The sequence below is a fragment of the Phocoena phocoena genome, chromosome 20, assembly GCF_963924675.1.
Source record: "Phocoena phocoena chromosome 20, mPhoPho1.1, whole genome shotgun sequence".
Lineage (NCBI taxonomy): Eukaryota > Metazoa > Chordata > Mammalia > Artiodactyla > Phocoenidae > Phocoena > Phocoena phocoena.
The window spans coordinates 4,169,940-4,196,825 of NC_089238.1; the positions used below are offsets into that span (position 1 = coordinate 4,169,940).

The 26,886-nt window shown below is 48.3% G+C and overlaps 2 protein-coding genes across 2 annotated transcripts in view; one reads left to right on the forward strand and one right to left on the reverse strand.

The window, feature by feature from the left end:
- The window catches only part of NLRP12 (NLR family pyrin domain containing 12), a 726,895-nt gene that overhangs the window by 637,752 nt on the left and 62,257 nt on the right, over positions 1-26,886 (forward strand).
- MYADM (myeloid associated differentiation marker) lies at positions 653-1,615 on the reverse strand. The gene has a single exon (XM_065899658.1). The coding sequence runs from the start codon at positions 1,613-1,615 to the stop codon at positions 653-655; it is 963 nt and encodes a 320-aa protein (XP_065755730.1).

The following is a 26,886-nucleotide window of genomic DNA, read 5'->3' on the forward strand; positions in this document are numbered from 1 at the left end:
TAAGCCTCCCGCCCACTGGAAATTATTGACCTCCAGAGTTTTTTTCTTTCTTTTCACTTAAAGGGGAGGTAGACTGTACACCCCGCCTCCACTGGGAGAAAGGGAGCCCGATCCCTAGCTACCCACCCCCACCCCCCAGACACACACACGTACACACCAACTAAGGCACAGCCAGGGCGGGCAGGCATGCTTTGGCAATGAGGCCCCTCTGGAGGCCCAGGGTATGAACAGCTGCAAAAGGGGTGTGTGATGTAGGGCTCAGCACCTTTGGAGGTGGGAGTGGGCTGTGGGGCAGAGAAGGACGAAGTCTCAGGGCTCCTGATCGATCAGAAGGAAAGTGGGAAGAGGTGGTCAGATAACAGGCAGTTGAGAAAACAAACAGGACGACCGGAAAAGAGCCCCAAAGCAGAACGTGTAGAAAAGAAGAGAGCAGAAAGAGAAGGAAGCCAAACAGGATGTTGTAACCAAACAGAACAGAAGGGAGACAGAGCAGAAGGAGTGAAAGAAACAGAAAAGAGAGGAGGGTGAGCTGGGAAGGGTATGAGAAACGCAGGAGAGAGGGGAGCCGGGAAGAAGACCTCAGAGGGCCTCAGAACTTGGTAAAGAACCTCCACTGAGAAGAGGGAATCGGTAGCCCCTCCAGGGCAGAGCCTCAGACCCTGACAAAAACCAGGTGGGCCGAGTACACCAGGTCGGCCACATAAGCCAGCAGGTTAATGGCTGTCAAGATGGCCACAGCCAGTCGGCGGTCCCAGGAGCACACGTAGTAGGCGTGGCTCCTGCTGCAGCTCACATCCATGGACCGCCAGGGCTGGCCGTGGTACTTCTCGTCGAACTGGTAGAGTGGCCAGATGACCAGAGCCGTGGCGTAGAAGAGGACGGAGAGCAGGGCCAGCCCGGACAGGAAACTGGGGAAGGGGACGGGCAGCATGTTGGTGCAGTCGCCCAGGTTCAGCAGGATGGCCACGGCCGCCAGGATGAAGCAGATGGAGTACACGGCCACGCACCACTCGAGGGCCGGCTGGTGCTGGTACAGGTAGGGGTTACTGATGAAGGCGAAGATGACGCAGGCCACGAAGGTCTCCAGCACCTTGAGCAGGCCTGGCACGGTGGCCATGTAGCCAGTGATCTCGCCGGGCCGTGCCCGGGTCCAGGCCACTTCGGTGGCATAAGCCACGCAAGCGATGCAGGAGAAGGTGGTGGCGGCAATGGCGTGGTCCCGGGAGCGGCCGTGAGACATGAACTGGACGTACGTGGTAGGGTAGATGATGGAGGCCGAGAGGCAGAAGAGGGCGGCGTAGCAGGCGTAGGTGATGGGAAAGTTGCGCCAGGACAGGGGGAAGCGGGCCTGGAGCCCGCCTAACTCAACGATGAGGATGATCAGGGTCACGGCGAAGCAGAAGCACCAGGTAAACATGGACCAGTTACCCATGGCGCCCGTCCAAGCGCCCACACTGGCCACCAGCGAGAAGGCCACGCAGGTGGAGATCAGCTGCAGCAGGCGGAGGAGGCCCAGGGGCTGGGTCAGTGCCCGAGGGGACCCCACGGTGGTCGGGAAGCCCAGGCCCGAGGACGACGTGGTCGTGATGGTGGTGCGGGTCACCGTCACCGGCATGGCTGGGTGGAGGGGAAAGAACGTGTCCTAAGAAGGTTCCAAACTGGAAGATCCAGGCCCCCAGCACTTGCCTCCCTGGAGTGAGGGGGCGTGTGTACAGCGTAATCTCGACTCTAGCTGAGGCGTACCCAGGATGTGAGTTTTCATACTGGGCCAGTCCCAGCCCTCCAGGGATGAGGTGGTCGCCCGGTGCTAGCCTCCTCCTCCCTCCAGCCTCATGTCAGAGCCCAGGAGTGTAGTCCCCTATCTCTTTCCTTCCCAGGACCCTCCTTTCCTCTCCCCAAAAGCCAACTCCTGTAAAACCACGTATCTTTCTTCCCACTCCAAACACACAAAGCTGCCCTCTGTCCCTCAGGGACTCAGCAACCCAGCCACTCAAGATTCTGCTCTAGGGACTTCCCTGGCAGTCCAGTGGTTAAGACTCAGAGCTTCCAATGCAGGGGGCCCAGGTTTGATCCCTGGTCAGGGAACTAGAGCCCGCGTGACACAACTAAAAGATCCCGCGTGCCGCAACTAAAACATAGCGCAGCCAAATAAGTAAATAAATATTTAAAAAAAAAAAAAAAAAGCAGCAGCAGCACAGGAAGAGGCCCTGTCTTCTGTGACCTCTCAGAAACTCCATCTCTGCACTTCCTCCCTTTGGGTACCCAGGACGCTGCAGCCCAGCCTCTCTTTCACCTAAGGGTCCTAAACATTTCCAGCCTCCAGACATTCAGGAGTCCAGCCTCTACATGGAAACCTTCTCAGGGACCCACATCTGATCAGTTCCCTTCCATCCTTCCAGCCTGTCTCCTCTCACTAAGCAGGAGGCTGGCCCCAGCTCCTGGAAGACAAGAGCCCTCTCTCCCTTCTAGAACTGGGTCTTACCAATCTCGGCAGCACCCCTGCTATGGCCAAATGGATTTCGGTCTGGAGTACTCCAACCCAAAGGAAAGCCTCTCCCCCTTCCCCAACATGAGGTCCAGCCCCCTAGTTCCCCAACTTCTGGGAAACTCAGCTCCTCAGATTCTCTCAGCTGGCCCAGTGCCACTGAAATCTCTAGTTCTCCCTCATTCAGAAATACAGCTTCAGACCCCAGGGCTCTGGGCCCTCAGCCATGAGCACACCAGACTCAGGGAAATCAGCTTCTTTCTTCTATCCCTTTAGAACCTTTGACTTTGATGTCCTTGTCCTAAAGACCCTCGGGAATGAAGGCCTGGCCTCAATTCCTGACCCGGTGTCCAGGTCCTCCCTCAGGCCCTAAAATAGCTAATCTCTTGGTTGCCACCTCTAAAAATCTCAGAAGGCCTCTCTCAGCCCCGAGACAATGCGACATCCTCCTTCCAGTGTCAGGAGGGCAGTGTCACAGCCTTTAGCCCAGCTGTCCCTGTACAATAGCTTCCTGGGGACACAGGAGGCCACAGCTGCCGAACATACTTCTTCCTCATATACACAGGTGTCTGGGCCCCTCTCTTTGGAACGCAAGGTCCCAGGTCTCAGGATCCAGGAGTCCAAGTCCCCAGCCCCTCCTCCTTAAGACCCAGGAGCACTGCACTCCCCAACTCTTATCTCAGAACCCAAGTTCAGGGCCCTCAGCCCGCTCCTTCCTCTGACAGAGCAGCTCCGGACTCAGGTCCGTCTCCCTCAGACCCAGGAGTCCAGACATCAGAACCTCTCCCTCCTCAGACCCAAGAGTCAGAGCCCCCAGCCCACTCACCAGCGGTCTTTGCTGAAGATCCCACCAGAGAAAGATCCGGCTCTGGAGGCGGATTAAGTCAGACACCTGGAAAAGGCTAGTCAGGGGACAGGAGGGAGAAACAACGTCAGCGTCCGCTCAGACCCGGCTCCACCCTCCCGGGACCCAGGCGACCAGCCGGCCTACTGCCCGGGGCTCACCCAGAACGCGCGGTGAGGCTCCGCAGACCCTGGGCGCGCCTCCCAGCCAGGGCGGGGATTTGGCCCGGAGCCCCTAAGAGGTCGGGGATGGTGACCCCGGGGAAGCCCCGCCCCTTCTTTCCTCCTCTTTCCGCAAAGAGCGAGGACGGGAGTGGAGGGAACCTAGCCAAAGTGCACGCCCCGCGGGCCGGCGTGGGCGTGTATGATCGTAACCCTGCCCCCGCCAGGAAAGCCGCGGGGCCGGCGGCCGGAGGGCCCTGGGCGGTGGCTGAGGGGGCGGGCGGCCCGGGCGGCGCCGCGTCTCCGTCCTTATAAGGGATTCAAGTCAGCCCAGCCATTTGGAATGTGGCGGGGGCCGGGAGGCGGTGCTGGGACCCCCGCCCTGCTCGCGGATTCCGGCGGGGGAAGGGGGGCAGAGCCCGGGCGCCGGGTCGCAGGAGGAGAAGCCTGCACGTTCGAATTTCTGGGTTCTTCAAAATGTGAGTTCTGGGTCCCCATAAGGTGGGCCGGGAGCCTGGACCTCGCCCCCAAGAGCGTCTCTAAGAGAGGAGTGGCTATGTACCCGGACCCCTGGGTTCGCCTTGCGGACGCCTCCCGCACCGCGGCGGGAAACTGTGCACAGCGTTGGAATCCAGTCCAGAGAGAGTGGCCACACCTCCCAGCACCTCCCGTAAGGCTGGTCTCCCAGCTACAGCTCGACCTCCCGGGCCACCTGCCGCTTCCCCCGACCCGTTAGGAGGAAGTTGGGACAGGCCCAGGAGGCAGAGGGCGGGCCACAGTCAGTTAAGTCTCCCCTGGAAGGTAAGTTAGCGCACGGACCACCCGGAGAGGAGGGGTCCGTCTCCACTCTCAGAGCCCCCAGCCGTCGCCTGAGGTCAGAGCTCAGGAAAGAACTGCCAGAGACCCGAGGAGGGAGAGGAAAACACCCTTTGGCTTCGTGGAGAAGCTGAGGATTTCGCTGCCACGCCCAGTCCTCTCCCCACCTCCTCGCCAGACACCACACCCCATCACTCCGCAAACTCAGAAGCGCGCCCTGTGCTCTCAGCACCAAGGGGCCCAGCTCCATCTTCACTTTGGGACCACGGGTGCTGAAGCTCCATCTCTGGCCTTTTGAGTCTAAAGTTCGGATTCTACCCCCTGGATGGGGAGGAGGTCAGTAATTCTGAACCCCAGCCACTCCCTTTCTCAAACCCAGGACTCCCAATTCCAAGCTTCTCCAGGCCCCCAGCCCCTCCTCCATCAGACCCAGGAGTCCGGGCCCCCAGCCCCCTCCTCCATCAGACCCAGGGATCCAGGCCCCCGGCCCCTCCCCACTCAGACCAAGGAGTCCAGACCCCCGGCCCCTCCTCCCTCAGACCCAGGGGTCCAGGCCCCACTCCCCCTCCTTTTTCAGATGTATGACCCGTATGAGTTCATGTCCCCAGCCCTCTCCTCTCCAGAACCCGAGTCCTGACCCAGCCCATCTTTCTAGGGACTGAAGACATTTGGAATCCCTCTGCACCCAAGAATCCTGGACGCTGCTCCCACTCTCGGGGGATCCCTCAGCCTCACCTTACGGGGCTGTGGCGGCTGCGGCTGGTGCAGAAGCGACAGCTGCAGACTAGGAGGGTCTGCGGTCTGGGTGCGGTTGGAGGGCCGGGGAGTGAGCGCGGGCAGGGCTGGGGGCGGGGCCGGAGCTCTGGGCTGGAGCCGAGTGAGGGACACCCCCTGCCAGGGCTATCCCAGTCCCGCCCCGAGGGCGGGGCCAAGATAAGACCACATCCCCAGAGATAAATACACAGCAGCTCTCCCGCCCCGCCAGCGGTAGGGGTGGAGGGCTGAGGTCACCGTTTCCGTGGTGACAAAACAGGAAGACACAACAGCTGGCGGAGTGGATGCTCCTGGGGGTGCCCTCCTCGACACAGCACTGGAGGTCTCCAGAGCGGGCCCGGGGAAGGCCGTTGCCGTGGCAACCCGTCTATTTAGACTTTGTTTAGGACAGAGCCCCCCAGCTCAGGTTCCCCACCCCAGTCTCACCTCAATCCGTTCTCCCTCTCCCTTCCTGGCCCCTCCCTCCTCCTCTGCTCTGGCCCTGCTCTTCCAGGATGGACGAAATTTTGGACTTCTAGGTCGCGGTGGGTTGGGGGACTGGGCCTCTCAATTTAATGGGCTCTGTTTGCTAGGGTCTGTGTCTCCTGGGTCCCTGAAATAGGAAAGAGTTGAGGGTGTGCCGATCCCTAGGCTTTAGGGGGTTTCTGGGCTGAGGTCCCCGACTCCTGGGTCCCCAAAAGAACAGTGGTTGGATTCCCGTAAGTAAGGAATTTGAGGGAGAGCAAAATGGGTCTCCTCATACTCATTTACACTGGGATTCGCGGTGTAAGGGACTGATGGGCCAGACCCCTAGCTCCCGTATGTCCCTGTCGATGGGGGCAGGGGAGGGAGGTTGTTGGTAGCAGGACTTCTGAGATCGAGGCCATAGGAGTTGGGGGCATGGACTCCGAGGCCGCGGGCCCAGAATCTTGGCTCAAAAGAGCAATTGCGGCTCAGGCTCCTGGGTTTTCGGAGCAGATGTGTTTGCTAGCCAGGCCTCTTGGGTCTGTAAGGGAGAGATATTTTTGGCTTGCAATCCTGGCTCCTGGAAAGAGGGAGGGGCTCAGAAGCTTAATGAGGACGAGACTGGGGGCTGGAGGTGCCAGATTCCTGGTTCCTGCAAGAGGGGAGGGCCCAAGGGGCTGGTCTGCCCGGGCCCCAGAGTACGGGGGTCCTTTTTTAGGGGCGGCTCTGGGGCCCTGAGACGGATTGACGAGCCAAGAAGCAAGCGGGAGCTGAAGGTGGGGAGGCACTGCCCGGGGCTGGGGTGGGGCGGGGACCGGGACGCCCGGGTCCCTCCCTGCTGGCAGGGCTCACTCACCGCGCTCTGCAGTCGTCCCCGGCGCGGCCTTGCTCTAGGCTGCCGCTGGGCGGGGCCTCGTGGCGGCCGCGGAGGCTCGGCGACCGGCAGCTGCCCGCGTTGCTACTGCTGGGTGTCTTCCAGGCCGACTACTGAGAAGGCTTTGAGGCCGAGTCCTAGGGTGGAAGACTCGCGCGTCGCGAAGGGAGGGGTCCGAAGGGATGCGGGAGCTCTGTGTACCCGGCTGCGTGCCCTACGGAGGTGGGAGGGGCTGGGGGGGGGCACCTGGACGCTGTGTGCTCTGCAGAAGTTGGGGGGGTATGGTTGGGGTGGGAGGGGTGTGGAGCCTGTATGCCCACTTTCGTGCCCTGCAAAGGCGGTAGACACAGACCCTCTCTGTCATTATGTGCCCTGCTTAGGGGAGGGGGGGTCTCTATGAGCCCTGCATCAGGATGTGGAAGGAGTCAGGACATGGTATTCGTTGGAGGTTCTCCAGGGACGACCCCAGGTTCTATTCACACACCTCCTTGACCCCCACCCCGGGGGGTCAGGCCCCCCTTCTTGCCCAAATCAATCACTCTCTTTGCTTGACCCTGAAGTGTCACTCCTGAGATACCCCAAATAGTCAAGGGGCTATCACTACTCACAGTTTGCTGCAGTTGTGCTCTCCGGTGGAAGTGTTCCCCCTTTAAGGCATTCAAACTTCAAACCAGCAGAGTTCAGGGTAGCAGGAACAGGAAGCAAACATTTAAAGAGTGAGTCATCGGTTGTGACCCCGTAGGGTTCCCAGGTCTTGTGTAATCTGGCATCATGTATGTGCCACTGGTTCAGAGTGCTTACCCGTCCTGCAGGAGAGCAACTCAACCCCAAAGATGCTGTCTCCAACCTGGCACTGAAACCCAGTCTCAAACAGGACGTGCCTCTGTTCTCTGAGAGTAGCTGCTTTCGGGTGATCAAGTACACGGCCCCGCCCCCTAACTTCCTAATAAACTGGGTTCCTTGATCAGAAGCAATATTGTGTGTGTTAACATGACGGTGAATAGGATCATTGAACGTGTACACAGATGCTGCCGTTGGCAGGAGTGAGGAAGGCAAGGAAAGCAAATACAACCCAGAGTTAATTACAACCCAGGCAGGAAAAAGTCATTGCCCAATCCATGATGGAAAGGGTCCAATGTGCTCCTCGGGTGACCAGGTATTTGGCTGGTCTCCCTAGGAAACCGTACCACACTGGGGGCCCAGCGCTGCTTGCAGCTGCCAGCAAGGTGGGCCGACATCAGTGACAAAGTTCCATAGCTTTGATGAAGCAAATCCATACATAGCCCACCATGGCTGCTTTGTTCAAAAGCCCATTAAGCAGGTACTGGGGAGACTTGGGGAAGAAGCTGACGGAGAGCCACAGAAGTCATCTGATCTACTTAAGTCTTAATAGCACTCTCTGTAATGGAGGGTTTTGAGGGAAGAGTTTACCTGGGTACAGATTATGAACTGGTTTTTGCTCCCAACATTTCTGACACCAAATGTGTGTGTGTGTTGGGTTTTTTGTTTTGTTTTTGTTTTTGTTTTCACATCAACCACCAGTTCTCTAACTCTGGACACGAAATGAGTGTCCAATGATTCAATTCTTTTTTTTTTTTTTTTTTAATAAATTTATTTATTTATTTTTGGCTGCATTGGGTGTTCGTTGCTGAGCGGGGGGCTACTCATTGCGGTGGCTTCTCATTACGGAGCACAGGCTCTAGGCGCGTGCGCTGGGTAGTTGTGGCACACGGGCTTAGTTGCTCCGCAGCATGTGGGATCTTCCCAGACCAGGGCTCGAACCCGTGTCCCCTGCATTAGCAGGCGGATTCTTAACCACTGTGCCACCAGGGAAGTCCTCAGTTCAATTCTGAATCTGGGTATACTAACCACTTGGAGTTATCATCAGACCCCACAAGTTAAGGGCTCAGTCCCACAAGGCCACCCCCACTTCAAACTCCCGCCACAAGTCCCAGGCCTCCCATACTTCTGAGGACAGTGGGAATATCCCCTCCAAATAAAGGAGTTATTACATGTTGAACCCTTTGCCACTACCAAGTGAGATAAAATCTCCATTACAGCAGATATTCCTTAGCCTGTTTTGTTCTCACATAGGAGACATTCATAAATATATTTGTTGATAAATGAACGAAATTTTCATTTTCAACTGGCTAGAAAACTGGGGTTCCCAGGACTCCCTCCTTGGGTTCCATAATTTGCTAGAATGGCTCGCAGAACTCAAGAAGGCCCTTTACTTAGTACTACTGACTTATTATAAAGGATGCAACTTGGGAACAGCCAAACAGAAGAGATACACAGAGCAAGGTATGGGAGAGGGATGCAAAGCTCCCATGCCCTCTCCGGGCTCACCGCCTCCCAGCACCGCGATGCAGTTACCAAGCTGGAAGCCTTCTGAATCCCGTTGTTCAGGCTGTTTATGGAATTTCCATTATGGAAGCATGGTTGATTAAATCACTGGCCATCAGTGAACAAGCTCAATCTCCCTAGCCTCTCTGCAGGTCAGGGAGTGGGGCTGAAAGTTCCAATCCTCTAATCACATGATTGGTTCTTCGTGCAACCAACCCCCATCCAGAGCTAACTAGGGGCCTATCAAGAGTCATCTCATTAGTATAAACTCAGGTAGGGTTGAAGGGGACTTATTATGAATAACAAAAGACAACCCTCCCACCCCTATCGCTCAGGAAATTACAAGCATTTTAGGAACTTGGTGCAGGGAACTGAGGACAAAAACCAAATATACAGATCTTTTTTTTTTTTAATTTATTTATTTTTGGCTGCATTGGGTCTTCATTGCTGCATGCGGGCTTTCTCTAGTTGCGGCGAGCGGGGGCTACTCTTCATTGCAGTGCGTGGGCTTCTCATTGCGGTGGCTTCTCTTGTGGAGCACGGGCTCTAGGCGCGCAGGCTTCAGTAGCTGTGGCACATGGGCTCAGTAGTTGTGGCTCACGGGCTCTAGAGCGCAGGCTCAATAGTTGTGGCACAGGGGCTTAGCTGCTCCGCAGCATGTGGGATCTTCCCAGACTTGGGCTTGAACCCGTGTCCCCTGCATTGGCAGACAGATTCTTAACCACTGCGCCACCAGGGAAGCCCCAATGTACAGATCTTATGTCATTGTAACACACAGATCTTTCCTTACTCTGGGTCCAGTGGAAAATTTCATGCATTTATCAACAAATATATTTATGAGTGTCTCCTATGTGAGAACAAAACAGGCTAAGGAATATCTGCTGTAATGGAGATTTTATCTCATTTGGTAGTGGTAAAGGGTTCAACATGTTATAACTCCTTTATTTGGAGGGGATATTCCCACTGTCCTCAGACTGTTGGATTCTCAGGAATGTCCCTGAGTGATAGGCTTCCCAATTTTTATGGGGTTTATCTCCCATGCTCTGGCATGTGTGTGTGTGTGTTTTTGTTTTTGTTTTTTTTTACTGATTTTTTTTTTTTTTTTTTTTTTTTTTTTTGCGGTACGTGGGCCTCTCACTGTTGTGGTCTCCCCCGTTGCGGAGCACAGGCTCCGGACGCGCAGGCCCAGCGGCCACGGCTCACGGGCGCAGCCGCTCCGCGGCATGTGGGATCTTCCCAGACCGGGGCACGAACCCGGGTCGCCTCCATCGGCAGGCGGACTCTCAACCACTGCGCCACCAGGGAAGCCCTGTGTGTGTGTTTTATTAATACATACAGTGTATCTATCTGCTCTTTCCTGCTTTCAAGGTCTTATCAGTATGATGTCATCCGTGCAATTGACCAGAACGGAATCTATGGGGTACTGAAAGCACAAGTTGCTTTTATAGGAGAATTTGGTGATTCTGGAACCATATCATACAGCATATCTCTAGCCTGGGAAAAGATCAAAATTCAAAACTTGAAGTACAGTTTCTACTGTACGCAAATCGTTTTTGCACCATTGTAAGATCAAACAATTGTACGTCAAACCATCATAAGCGGGGGACTGTCTGTATTCTTTCTTTCCTTGCCTGTATTGAAGTGGATGTCTCCCCCTAATCCGTTCTCTGGCCATAACATCTTTTTGTTATCTATGGACCTCCTGGTCACTTGCCCTCATTTTCCACATGGTTTCCTGAAATTCTATAGAGAGCATCCCACCAGATATGCCATGAACAGGTCATATTGTTTTCCCCCAGCCCTCAGAGTGGCCTGGTTGCCTCTGGCTGTTGCCAGACTCATCTGTTCATCTCCATGAGCTACAAAAAATATTATCATGTTTTTATTTGCCCCACGATGTGAAAATGCTGGGAAGCACTGACTTAGAAGGCCTGCCACGTGAACATTACCCTCCACACCATAGCAGTCACCTATCCACTCAGTTCTCCACGCCTCTCAGACATCAACCATTTCTCCTTCTATCTTACTTTCTCAGCAATGGCCACTTACGACCTTTTCTTAACTTGATAGGTACCCCCAGTCCATCAGCCCTCTCTTTTCTTTGCTTTCCTCTTTCTTCAGATATGATTCCACGGTCCATCATTTCAATGACCCTCTTTTCATGTTAGGATATCTAACATTCCTCTGCCCCTCTGTCTTTGTATCACCCCAGTCTTTGAAAAGAAAAAAAGAAAGAGCCCATCTATAGATGATGTAAATAGACATTTCTCCAAAGAAGACATACAGATGGCCAAAAAGCATGTGAAAAGTTGCTCAACATCGCTAATTATTAGAGAAATGCAAATCAAAAGTACGATGAGGTATCACCTCACACAGGTCAGAATGGCCGTCAAAAAAAAGTCTACAAACAGTAAATGCTGGAGCGGGTGTGGAGAGAAGGGAACCTTCCTACACTGTTGTTTGGAATGTAAATTTGTACACCCACTATGGAGAACAGTGTGGAGGTTCCTTAAAAAACTAAATAGAAAAAAAAAGAAAAAAAAAAAAAAAACTAAATAAAACTACCACATGATCCAGCAATCCCACTCCTGGGCATTCATCCGGAGAAAACCATAATTTGAAAAGATACATGCATTGGAATGTTCATTGCAGCATTATTCACAGTAGCCAAGAAGTGGAAACAACCTAAATGTCCAATCGACAGATGAATGGGTAAAGAAGATGTGGTACGTATATACAATGGACTGTTAGCCATGAAAAAGAATGAAATAATGCCATTTACAGCAACATGGACGGACCTAGAGGTGATCGTACTAACGAAGTAAGGCAGACAGATAAAGACAAATATCACACGATATCACTTATATGTGGAGTCTAAAAATGGTCACAAATTAACTTATTTACAAAACAGAAACAGACTGACAGACTTCAAAAACAAACGTATGGTTACCATATGGGAAAGGGGGTAGGGATAAATTAGGAGTTTGGGATTGACATATACACACTACTATATATAAAATAGATCATCAACAAGAACCTACTGTATAGCACAGGGAGCTCTACTCAATATTCTGTAGTAACCTATATGGGGAAAGAATCTGAAAAAAGAATAGATATATGTACATGTATAACTAAATCACTTTGCTGTACACCTGAAACTAACACAACATTGTAAATCAACTATACTCCAATATAAAATAAAAATTTTAAAAAAAGAAAAAATTCGGGCTTCCCTGGTGGCGCAGTGGTTGAGAGTCCGCCTGCCGATGCGGGGGACACAGGTTCGTGCCCCGGTCCGGGAAGATCCCACATGCCGCGGAGCGGCTGGACCCGTGAGCCATGGCCGCTGAGCCTGCGCGTCCGGAGCCTGTGCTCCACAATGGGAGAGGCCACGGCAGTGAGAGGCCTGCATACCGCAAAAAATAAATAAATAAATAAATAAATTTAAAAAGAAAAAATTTAAAAAAGAAAAAGCACATCTATCAGGGGTTTTTTGTTTTCTTTTGTTTTTCCTCCTGTGCTTGCCCTTAAGCGATTAAGCATTGCTGGAGAAACTCATATTACAAGGCATAGAGACAGGGTGACCAAACTCAAATGCGTCCTCAGTACTGCCCACAATCTCACTGCAATCATCTGGTAAACTCATTCTCATTCCCATAGGGACAAGCACACAATTTTTATGTTCTTCGACCTCTGCCCTCAGCCCCCATTCTCAGCCTATGACCTACTTCTTTATTTAGAGAGGTAACAGAAGCCGTTGACTGGTAAGCCCCTCAACTTCCTTATACTGAAGCCCAAATGTGACTATATTTCCAGGGCTGCTCTTGAACAATAGTGACGTTTTTATGCTAATCCTTCTTCTTGTCTTTATTTTTTTGCATTTTTTTCCTTTTTTAAAATTGTAGTATAGTTGATATACAATATTCTATAAGTTACAGGTGTACAATATGGTGATTCATAATTTTTAAAGGTTATACTCCGTTTATAGTTATTATAGAATATTGGCTATATTCCCTGTGCTGTGCAATATGTTCTTGTAGCTTATTTTATACATAACAGCTTGTACCTCTTAATCTCCTACCCCTATACCGCCCCCCCCGCCGCACTCCCCACTGGTAACCACTAGTTTGTTCTCTATATCTGAGTCTGTTTCTTTTTTGTTGTTGTTGCTATATTAACTAGCTTGTTGTATTTTTTACATTCCGCATATAAGTGATATCATACAGTATTTGTCTTTCCCTGTCTGACCTATTTCACTTAGTATAATGCCCTCCAAGTCCATCCACGTTTTTGCAAATGGCAAATTTTCCTTCTTTTTTATGGCTGAGTAGTATTCCATTGTGTGTGTGTGTGTGTGTGTGTGTGTACCTTATATATATATAATATATATTGGAAGGAAGATTCTTAACCACTGGACCACCAGGGAAGTCCCTCTTTTTTAGTTCTTAACCTTTTGACCTTGCAAGTAACTGATGCTGTTAGTCCCTCCTTCTAACTTGAAACTGTCCTCTAGGATTGTAGAGGACAATAGGATTGACTTGCCTCCTGGCTTTCCTTTTGCTTCTTTGGGCTTCCTTTACAAGCTCATGTTCCTTTTTTTTTTTTTCTCTAGGTACGTGGGCCTCTCACTGTTGTGGCCTCTCCCGCCGCGGAGCACAGGCTCCGGACGCGCAGGCTCAGCGGCCGTGGCTCACGGGCCCAGCCGCTCCGCGGCATGTGGGCACGAACCCGTGTCCCCTGCATCGGCAGGCGGACTCTCAACCACTGCACCACCAGGGAAGCCCCCAAGCTCATGTTCCTTTAAATACTAGAGCTCCTCAAGACTCTTTCCCGGACTTCTACACTTCTCACGACATACTCTCGCTAGGGGATTCCATACACCCCTGGCTTCAGGGAGCCCTGATGAGTAAATGACCCATGTAGTAGAGAAGATGCTCATTCAGCTGCTATAACAAAGGCAAAATATCAATGGTCTAAACCAGCGCTGACCAATAGAAAAATAATGTGAGCCACACGAGTAATGTAAAATTTTCTAGTAGCCACATTAAAAAGAAGTAACACAACTGAGTTAGTTTTAACAACGTACCTTATTTTAATCCAATCTATCAAAATATTATCATTTCAGTGTGTGATACCAGCTGCATTTCAAATGCTCAATGGCCACACATGGCTCATGGCTACCATATTGGACAATGCAGGTCTAGAAAAGGTAATGGTATATTTTTCTTTCTTGTAGCAATCCGAGAGTTGGCAATCCAAGGTTGATATGATACCTCCATGGTCTCAAGGAGTCATTCTCTGTTGTTGTGTTGTCACCTTTGACAAGGGCTTCCATGTGGGCTCTAGCATATGACCCAGATCAAACCACTACGTTGTCGTTGCCGCCACAGGAAGAGGACAGGGGAAGGGGCTGGCATGCTTCTTTCCTTTTAAGTGTGTGATCCTGAAGCTACACATATTCCTTGTGTATCTTACTGTTCAGAACTTAGTTGCATGGCCACACAGAGCTGTAAGGGAGACTGGGAAATACGGTCTTTTTTTTTTTTTTTAAACACTGCTATATTTAAAATGAATAACCAACAAGGACCTACCGTATAGCACAGGGAACTTTGGTAAATGTTCTGTAACAACCTAAATGGGAAAAGATTTGAAAAAGAATAGATACGTGTATATGTATAACTGAATTACTCTGTTGTACACCTGAAACTAACACAACATTGTTGATCAACTATACTCTAATATAAAATAAAAATTAAAAAAAAAAAAGGAAATACAGTCTTCAGTTCGGGAAACAGATGCCCAGAAAAATCTTCTATTACAGAGGGAAGAAACTGGGGGAAACTACTGGTAACCTCTGAAACCTCTGCTATGACTCACAGGAATATACAGCAACTCAGATTACTCCTCTGACCTCCAGACATGCATATCCCGGTGCTTACCGAGTCTCCACTTGGATGTCACAAAGGTCCAAACTCATACATCCAAAGTTAACAGGGGATCTTTCCTCCAGTGCACTGTGTGTATCACCAGTAAATGTCACTACCTGCCATCCTGTTGCATAAGCCAGAATTCTAAGACTTGCCATTGATACTGTCATTTCTCATACCCTCCCACATCCAGTCTATCACCAAGTCCCATCACCTCCTATATTCTCTCTCTCTCTCTTTTTTTTTTTTTTGGCCATGCTACGTGGCATGCAGGATCTTAGTTCCCCAACCAGGGATCGAACCCCTGCCCCCTGCATTGCAAGCACAGAGTCTTAACCACTGGACCATCGGTGAAGTCCCCTATATTTTCTTTCAAATTCATCAACTTCTATACATCTCTTTTTAGTCACATGTTGCTGGGTAATACATTTCCCCAAAGGGATGAAATTCTGATACATGCTGCAGCATGGATGAACCTTGAAAACCTTATGCTTAGTAAAATAAGCCAGACGCATAAGGATAAATATTGTAGGATTCCACTTACATGAGCTACCTAGAGTAGTCAAATTCATAGAGACAGAAAGTAGAATAGTATTTACACAGGGCTGGGGGCAGGGGGAATGGGAGTTAGTATTTAAGAGATCCAGAGTTTTAGTCTGTGATGATGAAAAAGTTCTGGACGTGTATAGTGGGGATGGTTGCACCACCGTGCGAATGTACTTAATGCCACTGAAGTGTATGCTCAAAAATGGTTAAAATGGTGAATTTTATGTTATGTGTTTTTTAACACAAAAGTTAAAAGAAAGAGGAGCCTGGCCAATCTCGAAGAAGAATAAGGAAGCTGAAAGACTTATGCTACTTGGTTTCAAGACTTACTCATGGGGACTTCCCTGGTGGCGCAGTGATTAAGAATTTGTCTGCCATGCAGGGGACACGGGTTCGAGCCCTGGTCTGGGAAGATCCCACACGCCGCAGAGCAACTAAACCCCTGCGCCACAACTACTGAGCCGCGCTCTAGAGCCCGCAAGTCACAACTACTGAGCCCCCATGCCACAACTACTGAAGCCCCCGTACCTAGAGCCCATGCTCCGCAGCAAGAGAAGCCACTGCAATAAGCTCGCGCACCACAAGGAAGAGTAGGCCCCGCTTGCTGCACCTAGAGAAAGCCTGCGAGCAGCAACGAAGACCCAATGCAGCCAAAAAAAAAAAAAAAAAAGACTTATTTATGAAGCCAAGTAATTGAATGACTTGGTACTGGCACAACGCTAGACAGATAGAGCCTTGGAACAGACTGGAAAGATCAGAATGGAAAGGGAGAGGAAAACAGGAGATTGTTAATACCCTGAACCTCTTTTTAAATTTATTTTTAGAATGTTTGAGAATGGTTAATGGAATTATCCAAATACCACTGGGATGGACTTTTGCCAGGTCCACGCTTGCTGGACTGAACAAAAGGAATCCTCAGAGTGATTCAGTTCCTTATGTTCCCTGTGCCTCAAAAAACCCATCCTCAGAAGCACATCTCTAGAATCTTCCGTATCTAAGCAACCCTCTTCCGCTGATCGGGTGTCTCTGGTTCTTAGACCACCAAGCACCAAAAGGATGAATGGATTTCTGTGTCCCTTAGGGCAGCGCTGTCCACATTTCTAGTAGCCACATTTAAAAATATAAAGAGACAGGCGAAGTAAACTTTAATCACATATTATATTTAACCCAAATTGTTGATATGTGTTACATGATTTTTTTGGAAAAAATTTCTCGATGAGACCTACTTGTTGGTCATGATGATGGTGGTAGCCTGTACTCTCTTTAAAATTCAGTGGGTATTTTGCGCATTTTTTTTTTTTTTGGCCACGCCGAGCATGTGGGATCTTAGTTTCCTGTGACCCCTGCAGTGGAAGCTCGGAATCTCAACCACTGGACCACCAGGGAAGTCCTGGTATTTTGTACTTAGAGTACATCCCAATTCGGATGCTAAGGTTTCAAGGGAAATGTGGCATCTGTTCGTAAAATTCATAAAATGTACAGTTGAAAAGGTTAATTCACATGGCCAAGTTGTCCAAACATACTTAAAAGGTACTAATTAACCGAATATTCACTTTTAGACAAATTAGTTAAACTTAAATAAAATTTAAAATTCAGTTCCAGGACGTCCCTGGTGGCGCAGTGGTTAAGAATCCACCTGCCAATGCAGGGGACACAGGTTCGAGCCCTGGTCTGGGAAGATCCCACATCCCGTGAGCAGCCAAGCCCGTGCGCCACAACTACTGAGGCTGCGCTCTAGTACCCACGAGCCACAACTATTGAGCCCACGTGCCGCAACTACTGAAACCCGTGCACCTAGAGGCCGTGCTTCGCAACAAGAGAAGCCACCGCACTGAGAAGCCCGTGCACCACAACAAACAGTAGCCCCCGCTCGCCGCTACTAGAGAAAGCCTGCGCACAGCAACGAAGACCCAACGCAGCCAAAAATAAATAAAAATTTAAAAATTTGTTAAAAAAATAAAAATAAATTTATTTTAAAAATAAATAAATAAAATTCAGTTCCTTAGTCCCACTGGCCACATTTCAAGCACTCAAGGAGGTCATCATATTGGATTAAAATGTGTTAATTCCTTTTGCTCAGAATGGAACCCTCAGTTTTTCAGAGTGTGCCAGCCTGTACTAGCATACAGATTCCAGCAGTATTTTAAAAAATAATACTTTGTGACTAAGTGGGGTTTATTTTAGGAATGGGAGGATGGCTAATATTCGGACATCTTTAATGAGATTTATGCTATGAACAGAGCCAAGTAGAAAAAAAATCATGTGACTATCCCATATGTGCCAGAAGAGTATTTGACAAAATTTAATTTAAAAAAAAAACTGGGGGGCTTCCCTGGTGGCGCAGTGGTTGAGAGCCCGCCTGCCGATGCAGGGGACACGGGTTTGTGCCCCGGTCCGGGAAGATCCCACATGCCGCGGAGCGGCTGGGCCCGTGAGCCATGGCCGCTGAGCCTGCGCGTCCGGAGCCTGTGATCCGCAACGGGAGAGGCCACGACAGTGGGAGGCCCGCGTACCGCAAAAAAAAAAATATATATATATATATATTTGGAATAAATTTTATAGCTGCTACTTGTCAGAATGTGCCCTCTGCAGACTACAGCATATATAAACACTATAGTCCAGGTCTGGTGTTTTGGGGACTTTCCAGCATTTAAACCCTCAGCTTATTTGCAGGGGGCTAATTCCCCACTGTAAGCACGCTGGTGGGGGTTGTTGTCTGATTTTTTTTTTTTTTTTTTGGCTGCGGGGCATGTGGGATCTTAGTTCCCAGACCAGGGATCGAACCCTCACCCCCTGCCTCAGAAGAGCGGAGTCTTAACCACTGGACCTCCAGGGAAGTCCCACTATTGTCTGATTTATTAGGAAAACTAAGGGAGCACTTCCCACTCTCTGGAAGGTATGGAGTAGGCAACCAAATGCTTCCTCCTGGGGCTTTGAATTTGGGAGGAAAGAGGCAAGGACGTTGGAAATTAAGAACACAGCTGAAGGGGCGAAGGAATCACTGCTGTAGTGTTGAGTGGAGGGAGTGACCAGTGGGCTGGGTGGGACTTCAGAACATTCTCTCCGCTGTCTATTCTTGGCTTCCTGCCAACCTACAATTTCCAGCCTTCCCATCCATGCACTCTGTGATTTTCTTAGTTCAGTGCCCTTCCGTTAAATTCCTCCCTGGCTTCTTAGATCCGGAAGCAAGGCCTGTCATTTGCAAACCAGAACCACTGCAGGAGACCCTCAGGAATTCCCCTCCCTGCGGCCTGAGAGGAGGTTTCACGCCCATGAGACGATTTTTTTCTTTCTCCTCCTGATGCAGATTGGATTAACAGATGGTGACTTTCATCGTGATATCTTAAGCAAAATAGACTGAAGTCTTCTGTTTTGAAGACGTAGGCTGCATTTGGTGGGAGGGAGGGGGGATGAGGAAGGAAGGAAATCTATTTGATTTGTAAAACTCCCCTGCTAAATGTACTTATCAGATGGAAATAAATCAAGTCTCCATCTATAAAGGACTGGATAAATAAACTATGGTACCTCCAGATAATGTGACAATATGCGTATCTAAAAAAAAAAAAAAAAAAAAAGAATTAGGAAGCTCTAGTTTACCTAAATGGAGAATTTCCCAGGATACAGTCTTAAGTAAAAAAGGCAAAGATACAGAACCATGTATGAGGATTTAACCTTCTGTGTGAGAAAATATAAAAATAAGAATAGGTATTCCTATTTTATTGTGTTTGCACAAACAAAACCACCCGAGATGTAGGGTGTAGGTGTGGAACTGAAACTTTTTCCTGTGTGTGTATAAATTTTAAACACATTAACATATTACTTACTTAAAATTATATCTATATATAGATTATATGAGGCATGGAAAATACTTAGAACAATGGCTCCATGTCAGTACATGGTAATTATTATAAATATATAATACACATTAATATGATATAAAACATGCCATGGGAGGTTCTGGAAAGATACAAAAGAAATGGGTTCAGGGCAGAGGGAAAGGAGGACTGGGCAACTGGAACACTGTCTACCCTTTTTGGTGTATATTCTGAATCCTCTACCATGGTAAGTATATTACCAAGTCAAACCACATAACGATGAATGCATTTTAACGAGCTATTTATAATCTGCCAGGCAAGGAGCCTTAAGATGACAAATGAATACAGATGCCTTTTTCTACTGAGCTTCTAGGAGACTGGAGGAAGCCCACCACAAATGTAGCAGTTCGCTCTCACAGATAAAAATAGTGGGGATCAGACATCCACAGTTTGAAGGCTTGAAGGCCAAGATTGATTTAACCCCGTGTCCATGACCCTCAGGCATGGGATTTATCCCATACCTATCGTGGGGTGTCAGAGTTCTGTGAACCACAGAGTTCTGTGACCCTAGGAGGCTGGGGTCACCTCCAGGACGGCCACCTGGCCCAGGTAACCTCTGCAGGCCCTGTGGGACCTCAGAACACAGGAGGCTTCCGTAAAAATACGTCGTTTCAGGTCATCTAGGGCTGAACCCAAGTTTTCACCACTTGCGGTCTCTCTTTCTAAATCTGTAGTTAAAAGGCGTTGGCCAGCCAAAAACACACATAAACAACTCAAGATGGTCTGCAGAGCTGGGCCCTGCCGGGGTTGAGGGGCGGAGCGCATCCGTGTTAGGTCGCCCTCTAGCGGACGGTGAGGGTTAAGCACATTCAGCCTGGAAGTGGAAAAGGGGCGTTTGTCTTCCTTTCCAGGCAGTGGTAGAGCAAGTGGACAAGACCTAAAAGATGCTCGCTGCTCTGCCCACACATTCAAGGAGACAGTGAGTAAGCAAACACCCACACTAGTTTGATTTTTTTTGCGTAGGGAAATAAAAGGATATGGAGGGGTCTCTTTCAGGCTGAGTGGAAGTGCCTTCGGAGGGTGTGACATTTGAGCTGAGAGCTCAAGGATGAGGAGAAACCAGAGTCCAAGGAAGGCTGAACATTCCAGACAAAAGGAAAGAGCAGATGCCTTGAGGGAGATGGACCCCTCCCACCACCACCACCCGTGTGTTTATGAAACAGCAGGAAGGCCAATGTGGATGGATCCAGAGTGACAGCAGAACTGTGGTGGGAAATGAGGCAGATAAGGCGGTATTGTCACAAAGACAGATACACCAACGGATGAAACAATACAGATTTCAGAGACACATACGCACATAGAAAGCCACCTGATCTATGGAGAAATGCATGCAGCATTTCAGTGGAGAAAGGATGAACTTGTTTTTTCTGTTTTTTGGTTTTTTTTTGGTGGGGGGGTTCTGCTGAGCCAGTGACGCCTACCCCACACCATATCCCCATATAAATTTCCAGATGGTTTTTAGATCTAACTGAGAAAGATAAAACAGCACATATTCAAGAATCAGACATTTTTGGGATATTGAGATTGGCAACGATTTCTTAACCGGGACATGGAAACATCATGTAGAAATGAAAAGCGGTAAATTGAACTAGAACTTCTATTGCTATAGATTGAATGTTTATGTCCCCCCCCAACCCATTCATATGTTGAAACCCTAAACCCCCAATGTGATGGTATTTAGAGGTGGGGGGCTTTGGGAGGTGATTAGATCATGAAGGTGGAGCCCTTATGAATGGAATGGATGCCATTATAAAAGACCCCCTCTGGGCTTCCCTGGTGGCGCAGTTAAGAATCCACCTGGTAATGCAGGGGACACGGGTTCGAGCCCTAGTCTGGAAAGATCCCACGGAGCAACTAAGCCCACGAGCCACAACTACTGAGCCCACGCACCACAACTACTGAAGCCCACATGCCTAGAGCCCGTGCTCCGCAACAAGAGAGGCCACTGCAATGAGAAGCCCGCGCACCGCAGATGAAGAGCAGCCCCCGCTTGCTGCAACTGGAGAAAGCCCGGGGGCAGCAACGAAGACCCAAGGCAGCCAAAAATAAATAAATAAATAAATAAATCTATTAAAAAATAATAATAATAAAAATAAAAGACCCCCTCACACTACTATATATAAAATAGATAAGGACCAGGGAACTCTACTTAATACTCTGTAATGGCCTATAAGGGAAAAGAATCTAAAAAAGAGTGGATATATGTATATGTATAACTGATTCACTTTGCTGTACAGCAGAAACTAACACAATATTGTAAAGCAACTATACTCCAATAAAAATTTAAAATAAAAAAAGGCCCCCCTCAGAGCGCCCCCTAGACCCTATACTATGTGAGGACACAGGGGAAAAAAACCATCTATGAACCAGGAAGCAGGCCCTCACCAGTCGGCAAATCTGCTGGTGCTTTGATCTTGGACTTCCAGCCTCCAGAACTGCGAGAAATAAATGTCTTAAGTTACCTGGTCTGTGGTATTCTATTATAGCAGCCGGAATGGACTGAGATATCTCTTCACCAAAAGTCACTTTTGATGAGAGCCAGGAGATCACTGTGGCACAAAGGAACTGCTGAAGAAGAAGTGAGAAGCTATAAAAGGAGAGAAGAAGCCACTTTGTCTCTGGACCCTCCTCATGAATTGGGATTTATCCCCAGGTGCTGTGACAGTGAGGAAACTGAGTCTCTCCCAATAGGAGAAAATGTGGAGAGTCTGTTACAGTGACACTGGGCATCTGGAAGGCTTCAGAGAAATGTAGAGATTGAGGGTACTGTTGAGAGGAATGTGGGAGTGGCAACTGTGAGTTAAAAATCACCTCTTGGGTTTCCCTGGTGATGCAGGCGTTAAGAATCCGCCTGCCAAAGCAGGGGACTTGGATTCCAGCCCTGGTCCGCGAAGATCCCACATGCCCCGGAGCAACTAAGCCCGTGAGCCACAACTACTGAGCCCACGCACCACAACTACTGAAGCCCGCGCACCTAGAGCCCATGCTCCGCAACAAGAGAAGCCACCACAATGAGAAACCCGCTCACTACAACTAGAGAAAGCCTGCACAATGAAGACCCAATGCAACCAAAAATAAATAAATTTTTTTAAAAAAGTGACCTCTCATGTCCAAATCCTCTGCACAGATTTTCTTGGCCTTATCATTCCCGGGGGAACATATGTTTTGGCTACATGGGTCTGGCTTCCAGGTTATGTATATCCCACACAGGTTGTGTGGTTTTCAGATGTCTCAACGTCCCATGACCCTTTGAGTCAGGAAACAGAGCAGACTTGAATGGGTAACTGGAGGAGACTTTAACTTTATTTACAAAGGTGTGACCAGAGTGTAGGAAAATATCCAGGATCTGTTGTCCAGTAAAATCAATGAGATGCAGAGTGGCTTAGGATTGCGCCATCGTTTGTGTGAGGAAGGGTTGAAAAATAGGAATATATTTTCTGGGTTTTGTGTAAACACTGGAAGAATGCATAAGAAACCCATCAAATGATGGCATCTGAGGAAGAAAGGGAGACCAAGTATTTAGGTGTAGCAGCAGGGATGAGATCTTTTAAAAAGTATACCTTTTCATATTCTTGGGATTTCTTAAACCCCTAGATGTGTTACCCATTTAGCAGTTCTATATTAATTAGGAGACTCAGATCAAGTAAAGCATTTAGAACAGTGCCTCAAAATTGTGACGTCTTTCTACCTGTTAACTATTAAATCCATTTTTTGTATATGTAGTGAATTTCTGGAAAAAAGATAGAGGAAGGTGGTAAAAAGGGATGGGGATTGAGAAACTGGAAAACTGGGATGGTGGGGGGTGGACTTATTTGACTTAAAACTTTTTTTCAGATGTAATTGGCATATAACATTGTGTAAGTCGAATGTATACAATGTGTTGATTGATACATTGATATATTGCAATAAAATTGCCACCATAGCATATGTATTTTTGTTTTGCGGTACGCAGGCCTCTCACTGTTGTGGCCTCTCCCGCTGCGGAGCACAGGCTCCGGACGCGCAGGCTCAGCGGCCACGGCTCACGGGCCCAGCCGCTCCGCAGCATGTGGGATCTTCCCAAACCGGGGCATGAACCCGTGTTGCCTGCATCGGCAGGCGGACTCTCAACCACTGCGCCACCAGGGAAGCCCAGCATATGTGTCGATTTGATACATTTATCTATTGCAAAATGATTATGCTGCAGTGTTAGCAAACACCTCTCCCAGGTCGCATAATTACCATTTCTTCTTCGTGGTGGGAAAAATTAAGATCTAGTCTCTTAGCAACTTTGGAGTTTACAGTACAGTATTGTTGACTATGCTGTGCATTAGATCTCCAGCGCTTATTTATCTACTGGTACCGAGTTTGTACCCTTAACATCATCTCTCCAATTCCCCCACCCCTCTGCCCTGGTAACCACCATTCTACTCTGTTTTTATCACTTCCAGCTTTTTTAGATTCCAATATATAAGTGATATCCTATAGTATTTGTCTTTCTCTGTCTGATTTAGCTCACTTAGCAAAATACCCGCAAGGTCCCTCTCTGTTGTCACAATCTTTTTTCTTTTTCTTTTCTTTTATTGAGGAATAGTTGACCTATTACATTATGTTAGTTTCAGGTTCCAACATAATGATTTGATATCTATATATATAGCAAAATGATCACTACAATGTCTAGTTAACATCCATCGCTGCATGGTTACAATGTTTTTAAATTTATTATTTTTTAATTTTTTTTTTTCTTTTTCTGGCCGCACCAGGCGGCATGCAGGATCTTAGTTTCTCCCACCAGGGATTGAACCTGGGCCACAGCAGTGAAAGTGCTGAGTCCTAACCACTGGACCACCAGGGAATTCCCTATAATTTTTTTTCTTTCCTGTAATGAGAACTTTTAAGATCTGCTCTCTTAGCAACTTTCAAATATACACTACAGTATCATTAACTATTGTTACCATGCTGTATGTTACACCCCCAGGACTTACTTATTTTATAACTGGAAGTTTGTACCAATTAGTAACCTTTTTTCTTATTTGTCCACCGTTTTGTCCTTTGTCCTTTACCATGTAAATTATTACCGAGTCAGAAGCTGGGTACATAATTTCATCTGGCCAGCAGGGAGCCTTAAGATTGGGAGTGAGGGCAGATGCCTCTCTGTCACCCAGAGTCTGGAAGGAGACCTAGCGAGCTTACCCCTGGGGAGAAAACACGAGCTTCACCGCAAAGACCGAAATAGTGATAGCAAAGTGATTGCTGACGTGGCAAAGGAAGAGCTGGAAGGAAGGCCAGAGTTTGAACCCAAGGGTCCACATCTCCAGATCTGGGCTCTCTCCCAGCACCTATCACTGGGATCTGGTTTCTGCGGGCCAGACTGTGTCCACCGCAGCAGACCGGGAGCTGCTTCAGGGCTGGCACCACACCCAGTTCCTCTCCTGGAATGGCGATCCTAGGAGGTTTCCAGAATGACGTGTCATTTCCCAGATAAACTTAGGCCTGGAGAGTGAGAGACAGGGCTGGCCCTGGGGTCTCTCACCTCTGTGGTCACTCTCTGTATATTCCTGGGCAGGAGTCTGGGGCAGGCTGTTTCAGGAAAGAAACTTACAGGAAGGAAAGGGAAGGTTTTTTGTTCTTGTTGTTTGTTTGTTAAATATTTATTTGGTTGCACTGGGTCTTAGTTGCTGCAGGCGGGCTCCTTAGTTGTAGCTGTTGGGCTCCTGAGTCGTGGCATGCAAACTCTTAGTTGCGGCATGTGGGATCTAGTCCCCTGACCAGGGCCCCCTGCGTTGGGAGCATGGAGTCTCAACCACTGCGCCACCAGGGAAATTCCGAAAGGCAAAGCTTTACATGCAAATCTGCGTCCCGTGAGGGCTCTTGTATGCTGAGATCTCCCTCTAGGGGGCTGTGATGGAAAAATGCATGTATCCCAGACATTGATAAAGTTGTAATAATTCTTTCCTCCAGCAATTATTTGTTGACTGTGCATAATGGTCATAGGCACAGGGATATGGCAGGGGATCAGACAGACACAGTCCTATATACAATGGAATATTACTCAGCCATAAAAAAAGAATGAAATCTTGTCAGTTGTGACAACATGGATAGACCTAGAGGGTACTGTCCTAAGTGAAATAAGTCAGAGAAAGACAAATACCGTAAAAAAAAAAAAAAAAAAAAAAAGATACAAAATACCTTCCAGTTGCAAATAAAAGAGTCATGGGTATGAAATGTGAAATGTGGGGAATATAGTTAGTAACTATATAATATCTTTGTATGGTGCCATATTGTGACGAGACTTGTGACCATTTTGAAATGTATAGAAATATCGAATCACTATGTTTAGTAACAGGAACTAACATTGTGTTGTGGGTCAATTATACTTCAGAAACAAACAGACTCACAGAAAAAGAGCTCAGGTTTGCGGTTATTGGGGGGGGAGTGGGGGGGAACCGGATGAAGGGGGTCTAAACGTACAAACTTCCATTTATAAGATAAATAAGTACTAGGGTGTCATGTACAACATGGTAAATAGAATTAACCCTGCTGTACGTTATATATGAAAATTTTTGGGTAAATCCTAAGAGTTTTCATCACAAAGAAAAAATTTTTTTCTATTTCCTTAATTTTGTATCTATAGGAGATGATAGATGTTCACTAAACTTATTGTAATCATCACTTCATGATGTTTGTAAACCAAATCACGAGGCTGCACACCTTAAACTTATACTGTGCCATGTGGTAATTATATCTCAATAAAACTGGAAGAAAATTTTTTTTAAAAAGACAGACACGAAAAAAAAAAAAAAAAAGACAGACACGGGGGAATCCCCAGGTGGTCCAGTGGTTAGGATTCCACACTTTCACTGCTGAGGGCACGGGTTCAATCCCTGGTCAGGGAACTAAGGTCCCACAAGCCCGCAGCATGGCCAAACAAACAATAAAACCCCAAACCCCCCCAAAAAAACCCAAACAACAAACAAACAAAATCCCCAAAAAAACAAGAAACAAAAAAAGATAGACACGGTCCATCAAAGGCCACATTCTAAGGAGACAGGCAATACGGAGGCAAAGACAGGAATAAAATGCTTTCAAATGTGAAAAGTGCAATAAACGTAAGTATGTATGGGGGTCCTGGGAGGGAGGGGATCCTACTTTAGACTGACCTGGCAGGCACTGGCCACATCTGAGAAGGTAAATCTGAGCTGAGAACTGAAAGATAAGAAGGAACCAGTCCCCTAAAGATCCTAAGGGAGTCTGGACACAGGGAAAAATTAGCATAAAGACCCAACATAAAAGGGATTCGACCTAAGTGGATGAAAACCAGCCCCAAGGCTATTGTAGCGGGACCGCTGGAGAGAGACAATGGGCCAGGATGTAGGAAATGAAGCAGCCCCAGTTAGCAGGAGCCAGATTACAGAAGGAGTTTTTAGAACATGATAAAGACTCTGGCTTTTGTTCAGAGAGGAAGGGGAGGCGATTAGATGCTTTTTAAACTGGAAATGATATAATCTGATTTCTGTGCTTGAGAGAGTCTTGCTGGGTGGAGAAAAGACAGCAAAGTGGTGACAGTGAAGCCAGAAAGCCAGGTGAAGAGGCCAGAGCAGACCTTGGGAATGTCTTTGGGGTCTTAAGGGAAAGATATCGGTGATCTACAGTGGGTGATTGCAGGGGACGGAGAGGTAATGGAAGATTCTTTCACTCGGCCAATATAGAGTCCATTGTGCCCTGTTACAGGCACTGCAGATAAAACCATGAAGGGAACAAAGTCCCTGTCCTCCTGGGGGTTCCTCTTCTACAAGGGGAGGCTGATATATATAT

Excerpts from the sequence above, each read along its gene's own strand:
- MYADM (XM_065899658.1), bottom strand. The coding sequence starts at position 1,615 with ATGCCGGTGACGGTGACCCGCACCACCATCACGACCACGTCGTCCTCG.